This window comes from Aythya fuligula, chromosome 23 (genome assembly GCF_009819795.1).
Source record: "Aythya fuligula isolate bAytFul2 chromosome 23, bAytFul2.pri, whole genome shotgun sequence".
Lineage (NCBI taxonomy): Eukaryota > Metazoa > Chordata > Aves > Anseriformes > Anatidae > Aythya > Aythya fuligula.
Window position 1 is genome coordinate 5,251,580 of NC_045581.1, and position 16,852 is coordinate 5,268,431.

At 39.9% G+C, this 16,852-nt stretch overlaps 1 protein-coding gene across 1 annotated transcript; it reads left to right on the forward strand.

Annotated features, from left to right (window-relative positions):
* The first annotated feature begins 1,846 nt into the window (after nt 1-1,846).
* Nucleotides 1,847-16,601, forward strand: CLSPN (claspin). Its single transcript, XM_032202478.1, has 25 exons — nt 1,847-1,876; nt 2,531-2,654; nt 3,208-3,658; nt 4,229-4,409; nt 4,747-4,815; nt 5,055-5,127; nt 5,332-5,440; nt 5,920-6,461; nt 7,145-7,336; nt 8,193-8,392; nt 8,988-9,193; nt 9,336-9,400; nt 9,819-10,024; nt 10,499-10,659; nt 10,756-10,982; nt 11,137-11,251; nt 11,634-11,712; nt 12,030-12,133; nt 12,751-12,915; nt 13,010-13,131; nt 13,328-13,455; nt 13,961-14,066; nt 14,709-14,791; nt 15,011-15,172; nt 15,384-16,601. The coding sequence occupies exons 1-25, from the start codon at nt 1,847-1,849 to the stop codon at nt 15,495-15,497; spliced, it is 4,014 nt and encodes a 1,337-aa protein (XP_032058369.1). The 3' UTR covers nt 15,498-16,601.
* The last annotated feature ends 251 nt before the right edge of the window (nt 16,602-16,852 follow it).

The window sequence follows — 16,852 nt, forward strand, 5'->3', positions numbered from 1 at the left end:
ATCTAACAAAATGGTACCTTACCCAGTGCTTAAAAAAAAACCCACACCACACTTTAGAGTCTCCTTAATGGCAAATGTTTACCAAGAGTTACCAATTCTGTCAGTCCATCTTTCTGCACTAGGTGTGAGCAACAGAACTGTGGATCAGAGAAACCAGAAGTAATCTAACATAGCAGGTAGCTATTTTTATTTTTATTTTTTTCAGTTACAAATGTAGTTACCTGTTTTACGTCTGTGAACAAATAATAGTATGAAACACCAGTTCACTTTATCTAAGCATGTTCTAATTCTATGAACCTGTGGACTGAACAACTAAAAAACCCTTTTCAGATCCAAGTATTTCACCTCATCTACATGAAATTAAAACTCTCAAATAGCTGGTGATAACAGCTTTGTGCTAAAACCCAAATTCCATGGCACAGCACTTTCCCCATGCGGCTTTTTTCTTACAAGGTCTCAAACCATAACAGAGCAATGGGATTACTGTCTTGAGTAAGTACCATGAACTGCTCAGTAGTATTTTTTACTGACAGTCTACCTCGAAAGATCCTCAAATTCTAGGAATTTACTGTGTAATGTGACCACCCTTAATTTGCGCTGTCAGCTACCAGTTACAAAACAGCATCAGGAAGCAAAGGGCTGCCCAGCTAGCGCTTCTTTAGCAAAGAACACAGTGTTTTTCAGAAATAGAGTGTTTTGCAGAGAAGGGACAGACTGCCTTAAATACTAGCCAAGTATTTTTGTTGACATTTGCACAACATTCTAAAAAAATCCAAGGCTTTGTTTATTCACAGATGTATTCACTTTTACTTAGTTTTTATTTATTTTTAAAGCAGGTAGCTTTGGTACTTAAGTCGGGCCTTATTTTTCCTCTTTTTCTCTGACTCTTGTCTACCTAGTAGTCTGATAGTATCTTAATCACATCATCAATGGTATTTTTGTAGTGCCAGCGCCTGCATCTCATGACTGGCTCCCGTTCCAAGAAACCAGCCCAGTATTGTGATGTTTGCAGTAAGTTCCACGGACATTTGCTTTTCTCACTTCCTCCGTTCCAAGATTTGTTGGGTATATGGGAACCATCAGAGCAGATTAGCCCATCTGTTCCGCATCCCCCACAGAACTGTGACTGCTACCAAACGCTTCAGATATTTTTTTATATATTATTTATTTATTATTTATTTATTTATTTTTCCTGGGCTTTGCCTTCAGGGAAACAGCAAACGACTGTCGATTTGGGAGAGAGAAAAAAAAATGTTCTACAAAGCTGACCGAAAACTGGAATCTAAACTCCAAATAACTTTAATATCAGTATTTGAGTATCTCAGGGCACGGCCCCTAGCGCTTCTCCGGGTGCCTGCCGCCAGCAGCAAGCTGCGAACCTCTCGAAATTGCCATTTCTGGGGAAGGAAGGAAGGCCGATAGGCATCTGGCGGCCACCTAAACCAGATCAAAACGGTCTTAAACCAGATCAAACCGCTCGGTGCCTCCCTACGGCTCCCTGGGGGCTGTGGGGAGGTTTCCCGAGCACGGGGGCTCGCCTCAGGACCGACCCCGAGCCCCCCCTGTGGGGAAATGGCGTCGGGGACGCCCTGAGGTGACGGGGAGCCCCCGGCCCCCCCCCCCGCCGCCCTCCCCTCAGGCAGCGCCCGGCCCGCCCCGCCCTCGCCCCTCTGATTGGTCAAGTCCTCCTGAAGGGGCGGGACGAGCCGGAGAAAACCCCCCAATAAAACGCCGGGAGGGGAGGGGCCTCTAGGGCGGGGCTGGATGGTGATTGGTTGATTTCCGCGGTGGGCGGAGCTAAGGCAGCGCGCGAAGACTCGAAGCGGTTTCCTACGCGGCCCGGGCCATGGCGGAGGCGGCGGCGGCCCCCGCTGAGGTGAGTCCCGCCGCTCCGCGCCGCCGGCTGGGGGCGGGCACGGGGCTACCGCAGGCGCGGCGCAGCGGAGAGCCGGGAGGGGCGGCGAGCGAGGCGGTGGCGGCTCCTTGGCTGCCCGGTGACACCGCTCCCGCCTCCCTCTTTCCCTCCCTTTTTGGCGGAAACTACATTTCCCAGCATCCCCTGCGGCGACGGCTCCCCGCACTTCCGCCTCACCGCGCGCGGGGTGTGCTGGGAAGCGTGAGCTCGGCCTATCCCTGCGGGCGTGCGCGGGGAGGGGCGGGGCCGCGGGGGCGCGCTGGGAAAGGCGGCAGCGAGCCGGGGCGGGCGCGGTGCATGCCGGGAGCGCGCGGGACGGGGCCGTCGGGGGCGGCCCCTGTGAGGGGGGGATGCTCGTCGGTGCTCGCCGACCGCTGGGGCCGTGGGGCTGCTCCAGCGCGGGCTCTGTTTATTTTTTCCTACGAGCGAGCTCAGCTTAAGCACATTTAAACACTAATAAAGGTTGTTGTGATGTGTTCTTTATTCATAAAGTGTGAATTAAGCGTGAAAATAGCAAGGGGTGAGCGTGGGGGGGGGTCCTGCGCAGGGGCTGGGTGAGGTTGGGCTCTTTGAGGTACCACAGCACGAAGGGCGCCCGGTGCTTTGTGCTTGCAGCTGGAAGGTCCTGGCTCGGCCGAGCAGAAGAGCCCCGACAGCGACTCGGACAGCGGGCAGGGCAGCTGCGAGACGGCCTCGCCACGGCTCCTCTTGGCCGGGACAGCGGCTCGCGGTGACGGAGGTCGGTGAGGGGTCGGGAGCTGGGCCTGCGGGCAGTTGTCTTCAACAGTCCTTTCCTACAAATTTTTAAAAAGTTAAGACTGACTGACCTCTATGAATCCAAAACACCCTCTTTTGTGACTTAAAATGTAGGCAGGAAGCTCAAAATCCTCCCCCCAAATAAGTTTTTGAGGTAGAGAAAGTGCAGTGGTAAATCAAATGTGTTTTATTTGCTTATTTCCTTTCCTTTTATGATTTTCTTAATCTACCAAATCTACAATTTGCTTAATCTATGTGCTTACTTACCGTAGTTTCATTATTATTTCAACTCACTAATGTATCAGTGAAGAATTTCCCAATCTGCATTTTCTTTAACAAAGACTTGAAACCTATAACATCAATTTGGATCAATTACCTACACTATAGGGAGACATGGATTCTAAAAACCTGATTTCACGCTGATCAGCTATAGTTGTTGATGTCTGAGAAACGTAACAGGTTGCTTGATAATTAACTCATGAAATTTACCTTTCAATAGCATGCATCACTTCTTGTCTTTTAATATAATCCTTCAGATTCAGAGGAAGAGATTTTTGTGAGTAAAAAAGGAAAAAGCAAGAAGGTGCTTCAAGACAGTGAAAGTGAAGATGGAGAGGATGGCGGCACTCCTGTGCAGAATGACACTCTGGGTGGAGACATAGAAAGTGGAGAGGAAAAAGAGAATATTCTTGTCCAGAAGAACAAAAAATCTCGTCGGATTCGCCAGCTTCTGCTGGATAGTGATGACAGTGACACTGGAGACCATTTGCAGATTGAAAACCTTGAAACAAGCAGAAAGACTGTCTTGCCTGAGAAGGGTTTGGAAGAGGAGAGTCCACTGAAATCTGGGAAAAAATACAGAAAACATGAAAACAATTATGAAGAAGAGACGACTAAAAAAAATGTAGTAAGATCTAGGAGGAAGGAGAAGGAGAGGGAGAGAAGAATTGCATCCATCAAACAGCTGAAAAAAGAAAAGAAGCCTAGAGCAGAGGTATTTGTTTTTGGCAGAAATTCTCACATGCTTTCTCCACTAAGTTTATAACTTAGTTTAATTATTTTGTCTCAATACTTCAGCATCACTTGTGTCAGTGTTACTAGAGGGGCTACAGTATAGAATCCACAAGGATTCATTGTACACCCTGCAAGTCTAACAGTTTCACCTGCCAAGTACAAACCCTGATGCCTGATGATCTAACATCAGAGCATGTGAAGCCAGGCAGGAAATCTTTGAGTTTTGTTTCTAGCTCATCATGGGCTTGTTCTGTGCACAAAGTGCTGTGTTTAGTGTTTCTGCTTTTTGATAGTTTCTGGGGAAAACTTTGGGCTACTTTCAAATTTAAATTCTTCTCTGAATAAACGGCTGCCTGTGTGGTTGTGTATTGTTGCTATTTATAAAATATATATTTCAAATGTAAATTTATTCTGTCTAAACCATTATGTTAAAGATGCCATATACCTATTCTAATTTCTTTTATCAAGATCTTTGGCAGTAATTGTAAAATAATTTCAAAGAAATGAATTTGATCTTCTGAAACCAGTTGCATAAATCCTTTATTCTCATGGCACACAGGTGGATGGCGGTGAGACACATCCTTTTAATGATAGTGGCTGTCTTCTTGATGACAAAGAACTCTTCGATAATGGCTTAGATGAGGAAAATGCTTCGCTCCCAGAGGATGAAGAGTCAATAGAATCGATACGGGCGGCAGTGAAAGACAAAATAAAAAAGTATAAGGTATTGGTGGGAAGTGTTCTATCTGAGCATGTATTAAACTATTTGGCAAGTCTGCTGCTCTGACAGAGAGTAAAACAGGCCTCTGCTTTTTGTTCTTAAAGATGGAGGAATGTTGTTCTGGAAAGCTGTAAAGATAATGCTACACTAGAAGCTTTGCAAACCTAGCATAAGTATTAGACAGGGTTTGTGTTGGTTTATAAGAATACTCCAGATCCTGTTTTGATGGTTTAGCTGACCAGCTGTAATTCTGTACAACTATTCTGACTTTTGGCTTGTTTGCCCTTTCTAGTTCCTGTACATCCAGTCAAATAAATAAATCTCTTATTGGTTTTCCAAGGGTGAAGGCTACAAACATGTGTCTGATGCCAAGAATGAGGATCCTATATCAAAAGAACCAAAAAGGAAGGTGAAGTATTCTTCTATTGTTCATTATAGTGTATAATTAAAAAGCCCTTTATTTCAATTGTCTTGTCTTTTCAGTGCTCTCCTATGTTTTTGTTGGTTTGCTGCTTTTCATTTTCAACTGGCTGCTTTATGCTGACTTCTTTTTACTTGAAAGGGGGAGGAAAAGCTATTTAGAAAGTACAGAGTCCCATATTTTGCTTTCTGACTTCAGAGGTCTCTTTTTTTTTGTCTTCCGTTAAGGAGCGGAAAGCAGCAAGGTTAAGTAAAGAAGCCATTAAACAGTTACATAGTGAGACCCAACGACTTATTAGAGGTAAAACATACTTTTTTTTTGTATGTAAATGGGTATAAACTATTAAGAAATTTGTTGTATTTGAGTTCTAACTGTGCGCTTTCTGCCTGGACAAATGTCTTTACTGCAAAATACTTGCTATTTCAATTCTTTGAATTTCAGAAATAAGAAACAAATGTCTTAGATGACTTTTTAAAATTTTCTTCCACTTTGTTTCTGTGGTAGAATCATCTGTGTCTCTCCCATACCACGTGCCTGAGGCCAAAAGCGTTCATGAATTCTTCAAGCGTCGACATCGACCAATGTGTGAAGGAAATGCCATGGCATTGCTGAAGTAAGGACTTAAACCTTCCTTGTGTATTTTCATAAATGTTGAGGATATCCCAGCTTTGCTTTTGGGGATAGCCAGACTTTGTAGTAGGCATGCTGTAGGACCTGTATCATGTGCACACACCGGCTTTGTGTGCAGCCACATAATGTTTCCAGGTTAATTTTAACTCTTGCTTTGACTAGAAAGTCCTAATGAGAAACTACTACTTTTTCTTAAACTATTTTAATACCATAAACGCCTTGAAATTTAAGGCAAGTCACTGTTAACAGATGGCAATATTGCAGTTTTGACACTTGTCATACCATTGGGGTAGTCAGGACCTAGTAGCAACCCCAGATGAAGTAATATGCCCTTTTGTTCTTCACCTCTTCCTACATGTTAATGAGAAGAATCAGAAAATTATTTCTTTCTGCCTTTGTTCTCAGCCTCTTCTCCCCTTTCACAATAGGTACAAATGATTTAATTCTTTCTGCCTTCATTAGGTCTACTAACTACCAGCTCACCCTGAATGAAGAACCTGCAGGCACTAAGACCTTAAGTGCAGATTGCAAAGATGGGCAAACAAGAGGTGGTCAGTCAGCAACTAATGAACCAGAAACAAGCCTTGGCAGAGATACGGCTGTGAACAAACCTCTCCCTGATGCAGGGGAGAACTCTACGGTAGACTGTAATGAAAAACCTCGAGAGAATGATGATGATTCTCCTACTGTTACGACTGTAACAACTGTGAGTAATGCAGAAGAACAACAGCACTCTAACTTGCAAAGCACTGACAGCAGTGAACAAAAAGAGAATGAAATTCCTGTAGCAGTTGGAGGCGATGCCCTTGAGCAAAGACATGAAACAGCACCAGGCCTAGAAAGCAATCAGCAAGTGGGGCCTGGATTGGTGGCACAACCTGAAAAAGTGAGGAGGTCCAAACTGGATAAACTTCGTGAACTGGGAATAGACTTGACCATCAAGCCAAGAATCTGCTCTGACAGTGAATCCTTCATAAACCTCGACGAATCCGATTCAAATAAAGGTATAATTGTTATTGTTGCTATCCTGTCAGCTTTACCCAAGCTGTCAGAGTAAAACTAAATTTAATTGGAAAACCTTTGAGGAACATTGAGGTGATAGAGCAGGTCAGGCACGCGTTCTTACTTATACAGGTTTTTTCCTTCATGTTGTTTTCTTTCAACTACATAGAAGGAAGGTTCTGACTCCTTAATATTCAAAAGCTTGGAGAAATGCTTAGTGCTAACTATTTAATGTTGAGTGATTTCAGTTCCGTTCTGCTGTAGTGAATTATGCTTGTACTTAAAGCACACGGGAGCACTTTTTCAAAGTGATTCAAAATCAGACGTGCAGTAGTTATCCAGAAACAAAACTGCCTTGTGTTTCATAGTGTTTACCACTGATTTTGCTGTCTGGTGGCTGGAAGGGTAGAGTGGAAGTGAATTTTAAGATGTTGTGGATAAATCATAGTCAATGGTAAAGTCATTTAATATTAACTAATATCAATCAATTACAAGCTACAGCAATAATATTCTGTAATGATGTGTCAAATGTAATTGTTTTACAAATATAAAAAAGTTAAAGGTTTAGAGTTTTTAACTTCCTTAAAAAATTCTCGAGGCCTACTCTATATACAAATGTAGTGCTTGATGATTTTAAATACTATCAAACTGATTTAATTTGCATTTAATTAATATGTATTTACAGAATTAGAAGCCTTGAAAGCACGTTTCTTGAAGCACACTCTTCAAACATCGAAATCCAAAGCTGAACGGACCATAAACATCAACATTATTCGTAAGGAGATGACATCTGAAGGGAAAGAGGAGTTAAAAGCAGACGTGGTGCCAGCAGTATTAGTTTCAGAGAGCGTGGATGAAACAGTGCACACAAAGCCAGGTTGGTCTGGGAGAAGTAATGATGCTTGATTTGGAAATTGCTTTTTTTCTTTTTCTTTTTTTCCCCTCCTGTTTCCCCAGCTCCTAGTGCTGCCCCATGACATATAGATGAATGAATCTTTATTTGCAAAATTAATTTGTTTAGATTTTCCTAATGGATATCCCTGTTTTAAGAAACAAGTCTTGATTAGACCTCATAAATAGCACTAGCCACTGTAGATCAGACTGCCACAGTTAGATTTTTTGTTAGTGGTCCGATGGATTTCTCCCTATCCTTACCAAACTTTTATATGAAATATGAATACACTAAATGTAACTCTCAGATTCAGTGTGAAGAATTATTCTTATTTGGTAGATCTCTTATGCTTCCTTAATTCTATATTGCGGTTCCTACTAAAAGTGTATAGATTTGCAAGCAAAAATATATGTGGAACGTGACTCTCACATGGTATCCCTTAAAAGAAATAGATCATTTGACTGATCCTATGGGCATGCATTATTTTTAGCTGCTCTTAATTATTTCATGTGCTGTAGCACATCTGCCCATGGCAACTGGAAGCTGTTGCTCCCCAAAGACCCAGTGGAAAGACAGAGCCTATTCTTATGCAGAGGGCTGTGCCCGTGGCGTTTATGGATAATGAGGAATCTTGATAATTCATGAGACTGTGTCGCTTCTTGAAATGGAACTCGTTGAAACTAACTCCCTAGCTCTTCCAGCTGGCAGATCAATTCATAAAAACACTTAAAAACCCTTTTTTTATTCGCTTTTTGTGTGTGTAACTGTATTAGATTGGCTAATTAACTTAAGGATTCTTTGTAGTAGGTCTAAATATATTAATTTATTCATTTCTGTCCAGGTGAAAAGCTACAAGTGCTGAAGGCTAAACTCCAGGAGGCCATGAAGCTCCGGAGGACTGAGGAACGCCAGAAACGGCAAGCATTGTTTAAACTGGATAATGAGGACATGCTGGAAGAAGAAGAGGAGGAGGAAGAGATGACAGATGAGTCTGAGTCTGAAGAAGAAGAAGAAGAAGAAGAAGAAGAAGGCAATCATGAGGTTTGTATGCGACATTTTACATAACTCACTCAGCTTCTCAATTCTGCTGCCTTTCTGCAACGACATTAAACTTTTGTACACCATTAATATTGGGAAGTTGCCAGTAATTCTTAAAAATTAAAAAACCAAATGCTACGGTTATATTGTTCAGTGTTTTTGTAGTATATAAAACTGAACGTATTAGTTTTTTCTTTTTTTTTTCATAAACAGCATTAAAAACAGATATAAGTATATAAAAGATCCTTGTACCACCTATATAAAGTGTCACCAGGAAATTATATACAAAATAGCTCCTTGGCTCATTCCTACCAGAGAACAATGTCTATGGGATGTATGCATACCTAACTGATATCACCTTCCCGATCTGGTGTGGACTTTGCCACAGCTTTTCAGTCTTTAAAAAGGGTCAGAACAGCATGGCTGTTTCAAGCACCTCTCTACCAGTTGTCTTAAAGTGAAATAGGGACATGGAGGAACCGACAATGTAATTCAGTTTTGTCCTCCATACGTTAAAATATTTTCTCAAAAAAAGCACACAAGGGCAGGTCAAAGCAATGGCCAGCATATATCTGATGTATTTGTGGATGCTCTTTAGACTCTGGAATATCTGCTTGATGAGGCAGAGGAAGATGATGATGATGATTCAGAAGAGAAACATGTTGAAGATGGTGATAAAGAAACTGACAAAGAATCAATCGATGGAGAAAAGGTGGAGCAATCTGTGCATTGTGCTTCTGTTCCTAAACCACCTTCAACAGAGTCTACATTGATGCTTTTTAAGGACAGCTCCTCCAAAATGGGGTAAATAAAACTTTAAGAATGGTCCCTGAGCAATTTTAAATTTAAGATACATGGTATATATTTTTTGATGCTTTTTTTTTTTTTTTTTTTTTTTGTAATTAGTTACCATCTATACCAGCAAATGCATTTTATTTAATTGCAGATACTCTCTTCCTGAAGAGAAACTTGAAAATGAAGAAGCTGCAGACAAGGGATCTACCAAGTTAGGTAAGGTAGAACTGCTATTGAAGCTAGTAGTTACTTTTTGTTTTCACATGGCACGTGTAGAAGTTTCTATTCATGTTTGGTATTTGATAGTCCTGTTATTTCATTAGCTGTATATTTAAACGATATGACTATGAAAGTTACGACTCCTGATAATTTAGGAGAGCTTGAAAAAACTAGAGGGGAAAAAAAGGTTCAAAATTATACTGGGGAAAAGAATAGAAACAGAAATCAATATCGTGTTGCACTTTTAAAACTGAATTTCCTGAATCCTTTAGGGAAAAAAATCCATCATAAGTGCAAAATGATGAATTTTTAGCAAGGTGTCTGTGTTGCAAAATAGTATCTTAAGGTTTTACTGGATAACAAAAAAAAAAAAAAAAAAAAAGGCATTATATTTAACTATTTCCCTTCTTTTCAGAAGATGATGATTCCTTTTCTCTACCAACGCCAGCAAAAGAGAATAGCCATAACAGCAGCTTTGAGTTGATTGGCTCCATGATTCCATCGTATCAGCCCTGTAACAAACAGATGTCACGTGGAGGGAACTTCTTATCTGCAGCAGGAGGTTTCAGGTCACCTTCCCCAGGCTTTTTCAAAACAAGCTTTATCAGCTCTGCTTCTAAGGTAAGGTTCTTTCTCCTTTTCTTGTCATATATGAACACGATGGATAGTGAATTAATGTATCTTATGACTGTCACGTGTATCAAAAAATAATACCAGATGAAGACATTGAGTCAAGTGCTTTTATATGAGTAAGACTTCGGGGACAGTTTGCTTTTTCTGGAGCTTCCAAATGTCTTGACATTAGGTAAGAATGTCATTATAAACTTCTAAAACATCAAAGAAAAGATGCTATAATCTGGTTTTGATTTCTAAAATATGCATGTTGTCATATTTTTAAGTGTGTTCACATGGACTGCACAACATTTGACATTAGTGAACTCTTGATTTATCAGAGCGATGTGGAAATACTTTAACTTCTTTTTAGTCTGCATGGTCTTTATCCTTTAAAACAGATTAAGTATTTTATCCAATTCTTGCTTTTGATTTCTAAGATTGCAGAGTAAATAACTTGTACATTTTTACCTCTTTTCATAGAGCTCAGGAAAGATGTCTGAACCCTCTCTTCCTATAGAAGACTCCCAGGACCTGTATAATGCTTCTCCTGAACCCAAAAGTTTATTTCCAGGGGCTGGAGAGTCACAGTTTCAATTTTCTCTGGAAGATGACACTCAGAGCCAGCTGCTTGATGCAGATGGGTAAGTTACAGGTGTAAAGAATAACATTTAGTGTCCTTTAACAGAAATGGGACATACGAAACAGCAAGGATTTTCTAATTATGGACTTTATTTCAGGTTCTTGAATGTTGGACAACATAGGAATAAATACCAGTCCTCAAAGCATCAGCTCACTTTAGCTAGTATGGATGAGAACGCAATGGATGCAAACATGGATGAATTGTTGGACTTGTGTTCTGGACAGTTCACCAGTCAAGCTGAGCATGTGCCAAATACCAGCAGCAACAAAAAGCAGCCCATGGAAGAACTGCTCAATCTTTGCTCAGGAAAATTTGTGTCTCAGAGTATGTCCTGAATTCTACTCCCAGCTTTGCTGGTGACTTGATTTATAAGCTTTACACTGACATATGTTTTAGTTCTGGTCACTAATGCAGAACGTGGAATGTTCTAAGAGTTAATACTTATCTGTCTAATGAGTTGTCATCTTACTTTTTGCAGCAGGTTCTCCAACATGGGCTTCATCAGCATCTTCCAAGGCAGAAAAAGACAGTGACATAGAAGATCCAATGGCAGAAGCACTAGCGCTTTGTTCAGGCTCTTTTCCCACAGACAGGTTAGCATTACTCTTCAGAAACGTACAAAAGTTTATGGCGGTAGCTGTCTCATTTCACTGGTGATGTGTTTTCGTGTTCCACATCAATTTGAAATGGTGCAGTCAAAAATAATCTGTTCTGGAGGCAAAGAAGAGGAATGTAGTAAGTTGTTCAATGATTTCTCTTCAAATCAGCAGCACGTGCTGTTTTCCACAACTACTGTGAAGGGAAATTCGTCTTTTGTCAGCTACATGACATTCAGGTGCTCTTTGAACAGTTCTAGACTATTCCCTCTAGAACCTGAGATCACCAAAAGCAACAGCTGAAATCTTGCCTTGAGTTGTGAAAGACATCACTAGGTGTCAAATGAGAATGTGTTTCTTTCATTCAATTTTTCTATAGGGAGGAGGAGGATGAGGAGCAAGAAGAACTTGGTGATTTTCAGCTTTTAACAGATGACAACGCCTTTGATAGCGAAGAGGTATGAACTGATAAAGGAAAATGCTAGTGAATTCTGACTTTGAGAACTCAATTTATCTACTTAATTTTTTAATGTATCTGTCAACACAAGGTACAATTTCTTCCAAAACAAGTACTGAAACATTTCTGAGAGCAATTTAGATCATTCAAAATGTCTCTGTAATATTGTGGTATACTGGATAAAGAGTCTTAGTGTAGCAAATCCTAAAAATGTGTGGTGTTTTAGTCTGTGTTTGACTGAAAGACAGAAGAAGTTGTCATTACAAAGCAAACCACTTCCATAAATTCCTTCATTTCTGAAAACTTTCTCTTTGACAGGATGAAAAAAGCAGAGACAGTGATGCTGAAGAAGCAGAAATAAGTGATGAAGAAGAACAATTGCTGAGACGTAGACAGGGCTTGAAAAAAAAAACTGTAAGTGTGTGCATGTGTTTTATATCTTAATTGCCAGAAAGATTAGAACATAATAACACTAGAAATTTGGTCTATAGTTATTTCTTCCCCAGCACTATTAGCTCAGGTGCTGTTAGTATCAAGACATTTATGTGACTGTGTTGTTGGCTCTGGTTATTGTTTTTTTGCTTTGGTGCTGTCATACTGCATGAGTTAACTACGTTGCTGGTTGGTTAGAGAGGATTACTGATGGAAATCAAAAAGCCAGGATGAAAGCAATGCGGCATTTTAAATTTATTTTATTTTTTAAACCAAATTGAGGGTGCAGGGGTATTGCTGTCATTCTTTGTGTGTTAAGGTCTTTATTTGTCCTAGTAGGGAAGGCATCTGGTTGGCAGCTATCATTGTCATCACATTTGGCAGGCAACTGATGAGAATCTGGTGGATAGCAGACATTTGGGGTTGTTATGTATTGGCAGGCTGTATGCACAAATGTGCAAGAATGCAAGTCTTAGCCCTTTTGAAAACTAAAGATGAGTCATTTCTTTTTCAGAATATTTGCTAATCTTACATCAAAAAGTTTTCAGGAGACTCCTGTGGTGGTCATTGGTCTACCAAACTAAACTCTTCTAATGTTCTTTGATAGAAACCTGCAGGATTTCATGGAAGATGAAGCTGAGCTGTCAGGGAGTGACGTGGGAAGTGAGGATGAATACGATGGCGAAGAGCTGGACGAATATGAAGAAGAGATTATTGATGAGGAACTCCCAAGTGAAGCGGAATTAGGAAATCAAGTACAGAAATTACACATGTCAGTGACAGTATTGGTGTATATTTGTGTGTGTGAGGTTGTGGCTCTCAGGTATAATTTGGACTAAGCCTCTCCCTTTCTCTTGCGTTAATAGGAAGGTAGTGCTTGATGATGACAAGCGACAGTTACGTTTGTACCAAGAGAGGTACCTCATCGACGGTGACCTGCACAGCGATGGCCCTGGCAGAATGAGGAAATTCAGATGGAAAAATATAGGTGACTGTCAGATCTGTTTGTAGTAAATATGGGGTGAAAGATTGGAGAGATGATGTATGTATTTAGAAAACAGGACTCACTCTTTCAGAAGAAAACAGTCTTCTGGAAATATTTTTATATTACTTTTTATCTTGTGCTTGTCTGTATATGCCTCCTTTTAATTTTGCTAGCTAACTATTTTTTTCTCTTTGTCTAGATGATGCTTCACAGGTTGACTTGTTTCAGAGGGATTCAGATAATGATGATGAAAATGAACAGTTTGATGAAACTGAAGTGAAATGGAGGAAAGAACGATTTGAGCGAGAACAGTGGCTTCGTGAGCAGGTATTAGTTAACTTCTAGAAAGGCATCTTGTTCAGTTCTTCTCTGTACCGTTGCTAGATGTGAAATTGCTAGTTCCTCAAGTTAAGTTCTGGAAAAAATAACATTCATAGATAATCTTTGTTTTTCATCATGAATTCTGCTCTTTCTCTTCCACAAGTATCGTACAGAGAGAAACTAATTTGGAAGGGAGAGGCAAAACAACTCGGTTCTCAAACAAGTCAGCTTCAAAGTCGGAATAGTTTTTCTTATGCTGGGAGCACAACTCACCTAGTATCAAATCTTGTAAAACTTGGTTTTGTCAGCTGAATGTGAAGTTAGAGGCTTGTTGCCCCTTACTAGATTGAGGGTTATAAAATACCTAAGAAATTGCAATAAACTTTTATGGTAGAAAGTAAATGAATATATAAATTTACATAATGGAAGGACTTGGTCTATGTAAATTACTGAGTGTTCATTCTTAATGTTTTGTAAAATTGAAAACGCTCCTATCTTCTCTTTGCTACAGAAGGAAAAAAATAAAGAGCAGGAGGAGGAGGAGGAAGACATTGGTGAAGACAGCCAATTCATGAAACTAGCAAAAAAAGTAACTGCTAAGTCCCTACAGAAGAAAGGTAGGCTTGCCTTTTTTATTATTATTATTTAAACGATAGTCAAAGAGAGGGAAACCTTAACTTCTAGTCATCATTAGCTAGTCTCCAGTGAACCAGGACTTCTAGGACTTGAAAAGATAAAGATAGTGCAGCTTTGTGTTTTCAGTGCCTTAAGTTTGACAACTGTGTGTATATAATTAATAAAACAGTGTGTTACTTCTTGAAAACAGTTGTAGAGGAATTTATTTCCACTCCACATCTTTTTTTAGTCTCTTATTCTTCATTTGCTTGCCTTTAAGCTGTGGAGAAGTAGACTGTAAGTGATGTGCTGCCTAGCAGTTTCTCCAAATACCTTAAAGAAAGATAAAGACTTCAGGAAAAGCTGCGTAAGGTAGTGAAAATAAATTTAGGTTTTCCCTGGCTGTAGTAAAAGCATTACTCCCAAGTGTGCAAAGCTGTTTCTAAACCAATTTTTCCCTTCTAAATGATAGATTGTTCTGGCAATTAGTACTATCAGTTGTACAGCTTGTAGTATAATTTAATGCATTTTTTTTCTGCAGTGTTTACTGTCTGTTGTCAATTCTGAGTTCCTCAGTTCGATATAAAGTATTATTCTTCCAAACTAAGTTCAAAAACTGACAATCTCTTATTTGTCTCTGCTAGCAAGCCCAGCAACAGTGGTACAAGACACAAAACTATTACCCAGGAACCCGTTTGAAACATTCAGACCTGCCAGTGATATTCAGGTAATGGTTCTGGCACTTCAAAACTGCTTCTGTAGAACACCTCCAAGTCAGCTAACCCTAGATTCTGGCCGTGTCTGATTTGTATGATAGTGATGAAATGCTGTTAGCAAGTAACAGTTTGGTGGGGAGTAGTCTTTTCTATTAAGAGTAACCTACTAAAACATCTCTCTTTTTTTTCTTTGCGTGAGTGTTTTAATGCAGCGTTTCTTTGTTCTTCAGATAAAAAACGGGTCTCTCTTGAACAGACCTAAAGCCGTCCTTCAGAAGCTAGCAGCAATGTCAGATCTTAATCCAAATGTGCCTCGAAATTCAAGGAATTTTGTCTTTCACACGCTTTCCCCAGACAAGAATGAAGAAGCAAAGGAGAAATCAAAACATCAGGTAAAGATTTGTGTGGGAATATGCTGCCAATTTTGTAGATTAGTTAAACATACAGACACCAAACATTGCCAAGTAGTTAAGAGTGTTGCTCTTTTAAATACCCTGTGGTTTCCTGTTGTACTGATATGTGATCTCACAGCAAATAACTGTTATGATTCAGAATTTAAACTTGGAGATTTTGTGTGTTCTAATTTTATCTGTTCCCCTGCAGGTGAAGAAAAGAGGTCCTACTACAGTAATAACATCTCTGGCCAAATGTCCCAGGATTGACAGCACAGAGGACACGAGTCAAAGTCGAAGTATATTCCAATACTTAGAGAGCTGAAATCTTCTGTTTAGGGCCAGAATTTATTTCTCATCTCTGTCAGTTGCAGTTTGATTTGCAAATCTCTGCCAGCAATCATCAGGAAGGTAAACAAATTGCTGTACACTGTCCTTCCTGCTCCAGCTGTCTTCTCAAGTTCCAGTAATTTCCAAGCAATGGTCTAGTTTATTCCCCTTGTTTTACTTAGTGCTCCGTGATGAGATTACAAAGACCATGCTTGATTTGGAATGCTAACTTTGTCTCTCCCAAGCATTAAGGAAATTTACACTACTGTCTGCCATGCTCATGGAATCTCACATGTTTCAATGGTATCGGTTCCATCTGAAAACACCATTCATGTGATAGATACAACTCAGAGATGCTGTGGTTAGCTTAAAGCACAGATGAAAGATGTATTCCTGCAGGTTTAGGTACAAGGAAAGCAGTATTAACTACGGCAGGATGTATGTTGTTTACACTTGCAGTACTAAGGTAGCTGTGGCTCCCTTCAGTGTCTTGTTTTCTTAACATTAAGCATTTATTAGCTTCATAACTTCAGAAGCTCTGATGTACATTTGTAATATATGTTTTTAAAAAGTCCACAGTCTTTTATAAGGCAGTATGATGAAGATTTCTTTCCCTTTTTCCTTTTTGTTTTTAAAACTTGTATTCATACACATGCACGTGAATGTGTGAGTGGAGAGGGAAGAATGTGAGTAACAGATACAGGAGAGGAAAAGGATGTGTGCAGGTTGCTTTTTTGTTTGGTTTGCCCAAGTGAAAACTCTAGTAAATTATCTGCCCCCTTGTTTTCATGGAAGCTGTGCTTACCCATGACAAATCATCTACTTCTGAACAGCGAGAAATGGAAGGCCTTCTGTAGAATGAGGAAAGTAGGTAATAAAGAATCACTATTCACAGTTATTCTAAATAGCGTGAAAGAAACTTGATACACAATATACAGCATTTCTGACCTTTCTGATTATATGTTGAATGTGTTTACAATAGACACTGTTATGGTAGTGCAATTAAACATCTTTCTAAAACTTGATGTCATGTACGTAGGTTGCCCACTCCGTCAGAGAAGAATTGTGAACTGTAAATTTTGTAACGCTGTAAGCATATGCCTGGTGTGCTACATGTAAAATATTTTACTGTATATTATGTTTATAAAGAATTATGGTACCAGTTGGAGTGCAATTTTACAATAAAACATGTTTTTAATTTTGGGGGCAGTTGGAATTAATTTACAGTATATCACTCAGTTTGGTTTTTTTGTTGTTTTTTTTTTTTTTTAAATGTTCATCTATCTGCTTCCCCCTGTGCTTTCACAGCCCTGACTGCTCCCTTCACCAAGAGCAGCTGCGTTAATACTG